This window comes from Myotis davidii, unplaced genomic scaffold (genome assembly GCF_000327345.1).
Source record: "Myotis davidii unplaced genomic scaffold, ASM32734v1 scaffold599, whole genome shotgun sequence".
NCBI classification, from domain to species: domain Eukaryota; kingdom Metazoa; phylum Chordata; class Mammalia; order Chiroptera; family Vespertilionidae; genus Myotis; species Myotis davidii.
Window position 1 is genome coordinate 156,867 of NW_006290772.1, and position 7,429 is coordinate 164,295.

The 7,429-nt window shown below is 47.4% G+C and overlaps 1 protein-coding gene across 1 annotated transcript in view; it reads right to left on the bottom strand.

Annotated features, from left to right (window-relative positions):
* CCNF (cyclin F) overlaps window positions 1–7,429 on the bottom strand; it is a 20,610-nt gene that overhangs the window by 5,834 nt on the left and 7,347 nt on the right. Inside the window, exons 7-11 of the mRNA XM_006763893.2 lie at window positions 7,036–7,113; window positions 5,540–5,691; window positions 3,350–3,514; window positions 1,262–1,385; window positions 808–988 (exon numbers count right to left, since the gene is read on the bottom strand). Coding sequence (XP_006763956.1) covers window positions 808–988; window positions 1,262–1,385; window positions 3,350–3,514; window positions 5,540–5,691; window positions 7,036–7,113 — 700 coding nt within the window. The remainder of the gene's footprint in view (window positions 1–807; window positions 989–1,261; window positions 1,386–3,349; window positions 3,515–5,539; window positions 5,692–7,035; window positions 7,114–7,429) is intronic.

A 7,429-nucleotide genomic window follows, 5' to 3' on the forward strand; every position in this document is an offset into this window, starting at 1 on the left:
AGGAATGGTGGGGCTGTTCTGACACCCATTCACACATACAACCCAGATGGTTCTGTTGTGGGATTTCCTGGATTTCAGGGTTGCAAAGACCCCCACATACAAAGCATGCCTCCTCGCTGTCAACCATGTGGGAAATACAGGGGTGGGCAAAAGTAGGCTTAAGTTGTTCATATGTAAAATCTATAATAATAAAAGCATAATATGCAAATCAACCAAACGGCGGAACAGCGGAACGACGGTCCGGATGAAGCCAGGGCTGCGAGGCCCGAGGCAGCTGGGGCTGCGAAGGCCTACTCTTGCACAAATTTAGTGCATAGGGCCTCTAGTAATATAATAATTAGTAAGTAATAATACAAGCCTGGCTGGTGTGGTCAAGGTTCGATTCCTAGTCAGGGTACATGCTGGGGTTGCAGCTCTATCCCTAGTAGCGGGGTGTGTGGGAGGCAGCTGATCGATGATTCTCTCTCATCATTGACGCTTCTATCCCTCTCTCTCTCTCCCTTCCTCTTTCTGAAATCAGTAACATATTTTAAAAATAAATAAATAATAATACAAGAATAAATACTGTGTTTGGTGGACTATAATTATAAACCTACTTTTGTCCACTCCTGCACTTAAGCTAGAACCATCCCTAACCTCACCCCCAGAGAATGGCTTTTAGTCCATTCTAGTGTTTTCTTCTCCAGGAGAGATGGGCCTGCTTCTTTTTCTCCCCTCTCCCCACTTATATCTGAGCATCATTTCTGACTCCAGGAATTGCCCAGGCCCCTGGCTCAGCCTGTGCTGAGTGGCTAACAGGATCCTTACTTTGCCCATGTGTCAACCTTGCTAGCAGCAGGGCGGCTGCGGCCAGGCGTGCTGGGGAGTAGGCGGCCAGGCTGGTGTGCAGTAGGGAGAGCTCGCAGAGGAAGCTGCACAGGTGCTGGGTTCTTGGTGGCATAGGGATCAGCGTCAGCAAGATGTCCTTGTAATCGACCACAGTAGGGACCTAGAGAGAACCGAAAGGCAGGCCTGGGATGGGGTCTCAGCACACAGAGAGCTCATCTACCCACTCAACAGGGAGGCTGGCCCAGCACAGAGTCTGGCATGACTGATGGTCAAGATGGTTGCCAGGGCATGTGGTGATAAGATGACCTCAGGGTCCAAGAGAACTTCTCAGAGCAGGAAAGTTCAATGCTATGAGGTTGCCCTCAGATCCTGCCACTCCCTCATGTGACCTCCACTTTGATTTACAAAAAAAAAAAAGAAAAAGGCCACTTACTCGAATCTTCCCTTCCAGGGCAGAAATGATCTCTCCCATCATCCTCACCAGGTCCTCATACTTGTACGTATTGTCGGTGAGCCACACGGCTTCCCGGATTGTCAAGATCTCTTTGTTGATGAACCTGGAATATGAGATGGGGTCTGAGAGTTGAGCTCAATTCCCTCAGTGAGGCAATCACTTTAGGCTTCAGTAAAAGAGACTGGGGGTGGGGAGGTCAAGGAATAGACCTGGATGCTTGTGACTACAGACAGGAACTGAAGAGGTCACATAACTCTGTCATAAGGGGCTGGAAAGGAGGAGGGATTAGTGCCACAGACCATTGTGAGTGGCTGGACCGCCAGGCACACAAATGTTTCTGCCAAAGGCACTCATGAATGACGCGACTGGTCAATCCTCTTAGTGAGTGAGGGGGATTTGCCCTGCTTTGTGCCAGATTCTACAGCGAGTATAAATGGCTTAAACCTAGGAGACAGGTGAGCCAACCGAACTGAGCTAGAGGTTGTTTGAAGGTTTGTACATAGCACAGAGTCTGGCCACTGGAAATGTGATTGTCCATTAGGCAGGTGGTCACCCTGTTCTCTATTCTCCACGAGAGCCAACTATCAGTGAACACACTGGTCCAGTGGCCTGCTGAGGGTGTCTCGCCTGGTAGGGTGGACTGGGGCCAGGCCTGTGATCGCTTTGTTCTAAGACTCTGCAGCTCCCACAGTTGCTGAGGCATGGGGACCACAGGTGCTGAAAGGTTGAGATGCAAGTGTAGCTGATGAGAGCCCTGTGCTTGGAGTCATGGCAAGTGCTGCTTTGAGAGCAGAGGTGGGGGTATCTCAGCCTCTAAAAAATTTTAAAGCAATTAGCATCTCACCACTAGTCAGTTTGTGATCCAATAACTTGGTTTCTGATGGCAAGGATGTAAGTATGCCACCTAGGTACAGGAGGCAGGCGCCCTGTCTATTCAGCCCTCTCTGGTGAGGAGACCTGAAATACTAAGGGGCCCAAACAGTGTGCGGCAGTCTGCTTGCTGACCCTGAGTCCATCATGCTTCCTCCACCTGTGGTCATATGACCATGCTTCCATGACTACCCAGAGACCATGCTTTCTAGCAACATGTGGCCATGTGACTGAGCTTGCTGCAAAGGTGGACATGGTGACCTTAGGGGTCATGGAATGGTGGTGGCAGAGAATAAGACAGAAACTAGGGCTCCTCTGTGACCTCCATGAAACAGAAAATCCGTCCCAATGACATGATGAGCCTGGATCTTATGCCTCTGGGTTATTGTGCAAAAGAAATCAATCTCCCTGTAATTCACACCACTGTGTGCAATGAGCCTGTTCCTTATTTCCCCCAAGCCTTGCAGACAAGGATGGTTGGTCTGGAAAGCACTGCCCAGGGGAAATGGCAGACCATCTGGTTTAGGAAAACTAGAAAATACAAAATGTATGGTGGGAATCACTGTTCATATTACTTCCAAAACTGGGTGGACAGGCATTTGTTAAAGGACAGCAGATTTAGGTAATAAATAAGATTAAGAAACACATTCTTGGGAACGTGACTGCCAACAAGCAATCTTTCATGATCTTGGGTGGAGGACTCGGCCTTTCCCTCCTTGTTGAGTCACCCTCAGGGGCCAGGAGAAGTGGGGTCCAAGCTGAGCCTCACCAAGTAAGGCCACACTCTGGGTCCTGAGGCCATGTGCTGGGATGAGTGGCTGCCCACACTCCAAGCTCAGCTGTCCCTGTGGGGAGGACTACGTGGCTTGAGCACTCCCTAAAACTCAAACCCCCATCTAACCAAGTGGGGTGCTGAAGTTTTATTTCACTGAAAAGCCAGCCCATGGACTAGGGCAGCGGTTCTCAACCTGTGGGTCGCAACCCCTTTGGCAGTCGAACGACCCTTTCACAGGGGTCGCCTAAGACCATCCTGCATATCAGATATTTACATTATGATTCATAACAGTAGCAACATTACAGTTATGAAGTAGCAACGGAAATAATTTTATGGTTGGGTCACAATATGAGGAACTGTATTTAAAGGGCCAGAAGGTTGAGAACCACTGGACTAGGGCATAGCTGTGGGGAGCTTCTCACCTAGTGCAGATGACCATGCAGGCAATGCCCAGCAGCTGGAGCCTGTATCGGGGCACCAGCCTCCTCCGTAGGTATCGGTCCACACACTCCACTGTCAGGTGAAGGCATAGGCTTGTGAAGTCCTTCATGGTAGCAACTTCTACCAGCCAGTCGATCAGAATGTACCTTTGGGAAAAGAACCACCCCTGAACACTAGAGCGAGCACTCATGTGTCCTGTCTCCCAATCCAGATGGTCCATCTTCTCGAGTGAGAGAGCTGATCATCTGCACTATTGGTTTACCCAGGAGCCATCCCAGGCTGAGATGCAATATTCAAGGGGGTTGGGGAGGCCCCACATCTCCTGGCATTGTTTCTGGGAGGTCGGTGGCACATATATCTGTGTCTCTTCCTTCCCCACAGGGCCCCCCAGGCACTGGAAAGACCTGATACTCACAGGTAAGGGGCAAGGTAGAGGTGGGACAGATCACAGACCTCAGGACCAGAGAAAAGACACTCAAATGTGCGAGAGCTTTGGTCTTCCTGCAAGTCACCTATGGGGTCATTTACCAAAACCTTTTGCAGTGGAGCAAAGAGCCAAGAACACAACTAAAGCAGAATGCACTGAGCCCATGAACTGGACTTTCTTAGTCACCCACCATCCCTGATGGAGCACAGAGACAACACACATGGGGTCCTTCCTCGAGAGGGCTATAGCCTGGGGTCAGGGACACAGACATCACAAAGGAATGCTGTGTGCAATGGGAAGGATACTCGAGTACAGGAAATGCCTTTCTGAACAAACGAGAGGGGACAGAGAGAATTCTAGAGAGAAAAATTGTGATTCTGCACAGACAGGTAGATGGGATCCTGGTGTCAGGCAGGACAGAAGCATCTCAGAGGGAAGGAGGGAAAGATGGGGTCAGAGTGGTAGAATGGAAGGAGGGAAGCAATGGAGGTGGAATGGAAGGAGGAAAGGATGAAGGAGGAAGACAAGCCTCTAATTTCTCCCAGAAGGAGGAAGACAGCATGAGTATCAGGTATTTGAGGTTTAAACCAGCCACTATTGGAACAGAAGAGGAAGTTCCCCTACACAAACAGATTAACAAGTTTAATCTGGCTTATAAAAACAGAATAACCAATGTATATACTTTAAAATGGTTAAATCTGAAACTAATATAATGTTACATGTCAATTATACCTCAGTAAAAAAAGAAAAAAGTTGGCAGTTGCTAGGCACAGAGGAAATGGAAAGATGCTCAACTCAAGGGCTGAAATGATAGTATTGCAATAAAATTATTTTAGTTCTTAACAAGGAAAAAAAAGTGAAATTTATTACACACTGCTGCTCCCAAAATACCAACAGTCCAAAAAAAAAAAAAAAAAAGGCAGACTGAGAGGGGCACAGGTGTTATCAGTGAATTTCTTCCAACGGAAAAAGGGAAGAGCTGAGAGGAGCGGGGAAGGGATTGTGACATTTAATGTGGGATCTAAGGATGCTGCATCCCTCACTGTGTGTGTGTTAGACATTAAGCCTCTCCAGGAAACGCTAGATCCTTCTAAAAATAAATGTTTACTGAGAACTTACTATGTGCTGGGCATTGTTTACTAGAGTACAGCCAGAGCCTGCCCATTATAAATCCCAAAGTATTAGAAATCTCTTACATAAACTCACAAAATTATTCACATTTTCCATTTTACTGACATGTTCTGTGATTGAATGTAAGAAGTGCCTTATCTCTAAACCTTGGAGGAAAACGGGCCTGCAGGAAGAGGTGGGTATTGCTGGGGTTTTAGGACACTGGGCACATTGCAGCTGCCCCAGAGGGCATAGCTCCTGTTCAGGCTGGCTCAGACAGCCATGGAGTTTCACACACCCATGTTGATGATCTAATGATAGCTTATAAAGAAAAGGTGGTTTGGGGGCTTCAGAAAGATGTTTAAAATGGTTTAACTTGTTCTGAGGCTTAAAAAGGAAAACTGGAGAGAGCAACAATTTTTAGGACGAATATTTTCTCTTAAAAGCCCTGGATAACTTAGAAAACACTCACACACACACACACACACACACAAATGGGGTGACCCTAGTGGGGTTGACAACAGAGTGCTCTGTGACAGGTGGTTCAGGTGAAACAGAATGGATAGCTCCCTTTGCACCAGAGACCAGTGGTCACTCTGCCTTCCAATCAGATGCTCTGGCTTGAACCCCTCACCTCATCGTGTCGTTGAGTCCCTTCTGCACGGAAAAGACCTTCTGCTTATTAGCAGCGTGGGAAGCCTGAAAGAGCTGGCAGACTATCTCATTGGATGCTTTCACTTCTAGGCCAAGCTGGTTTCCATTTGCACAGGCTTTGGCTAAAGACAGCTGAGAAGTAAAGACATGCAGAATGAGCACAAAGCAGTGACTTTTGAGGTTTTTCATTTCCAAATGTGAAGAGTTTTTGAGAGAGAAGACATGTGTATACACATTTGCTCTCCTTTATGCCTCCTTAAGCCTTCTGTAACCAGTATGACTAAGATTTTAATGATTCCTTTTGAAATAAGTAATATATCACATAGTAAAGAATTTTAAAAAGGATAAAAGGTATGTAACGAAATGTCAGTCCCCTTCCTAACCTGGTACAGCAGTTCAAGCAATAAGTGTTTGGTAACTTAAAAAAAAAAAGTATATTTCTGTTCAACTCCCAATTGTGAAAGCTAGATATTCCAGAAGGAAGAAATGCATTGCCCTTTCAGCCAGCAGTGATGGGAATGCTGCTGCTCTGCTTCCTCAGTTGTGTTTCTTTCCTCTTTTCTCAGAGGGCACTGAGGCCCTGTGGACTTTATCAGGATCTTATTACTCTTATTGATGAGATTGAGCTTCAAGTAGAACCACATTGTGATTGTCATGTCTTATAAATTTGCTGACTGTTTTTCTGGACATAAACATTATAGGGCTCTGTGACACGAGCCACCTACCGCTTTGGGATTTCTTTCTTAGCTTTTGAGGGTAGGTGACTCTCAACCATCCACTTGATTGGTTGAGCTTCTACCTGCTTGAAATCACGACTTCACAGCTACAAGGGGAGAGTGCTTAACGAACACCAACTACAAATCCTTAAGGGTTCTGGTTCTGACACTGGACAACCTGGTGAGCAGGACAAATAATGAGAATAAGACAGCACTCCACATGCCCACCTGCTCTAAGGAGCTTCAAGATCTGTTGCTGACGTAAGCTTTACCTGCAAGACAACTTTAGGACCAGTATGAATTTTGACAGCAGATGCAGTCCCCAGGCACTTAGAAATTAAGAGACTGGCTTAGATGCCCTAACCGGTTTGGCTCAGTGGATAGAGCGTTGGCCTGCAGACTGAAAGGTCCTGGGTTCAATTCCAGTCAAGGGCATATACCTTGGTTGCGGGCACATCCCCAGTGGGGAGTGTGCAGGAGGCAGCTGATAGATGTTTCTCTCTCATCGATGTTTCTAACACTCTATCCCTCTCCTCTCCTCTCTGTAAAAAATCAATAAAACATATTAAAAAAAAAAAAAGAGAGACTGGCTTAGAGGCAATGGGCTTTGAGACAATAGGGTGGTAATGAACAGAGAAAAAAGCAGCAGTTCTAGGCTCTCCTCCCACATACCCCAGAGCTAAACTCCTTTAAGTCACAACTCCAGTTTTATGGCCTCCTGAGTGAGAGTCCAGGAGGTAAAGGCAAGCTCCCTTCTCACCTGGGCTTCCCAGCAGCCTTTGGCAGCATAGTCCCTGAGTTTCCGGAAGTTGTGGAGGCACCGTCCAGGATCAGACATCTGTCAATGGAAGAAAGTCACCATGACTTTATACTGTTGTGTCTCTGGAAAAACTCAGAACTGACCTACGGGATCTTTAAATGTGTCCCCCAACATCCCCAGAGGGTCTCTGGCTGCACTTTCTTCCAAGCCTTTTATTCTCTAAACTAGAGGCCTGGTGCACAAAAATTTGTGCACTCTGGGGGAAGGGGGGCGGGGTCCCTCAGCCCGCCCTGTGCCCTCTCGCAGTCTGGGACCCCTCGGGAGATAACGACTGCTGGCTTAGGCCTGCTCCCGGGTGGCAGAGGGCAGGCCCAATCCCTAGGTGCAGCCCCTG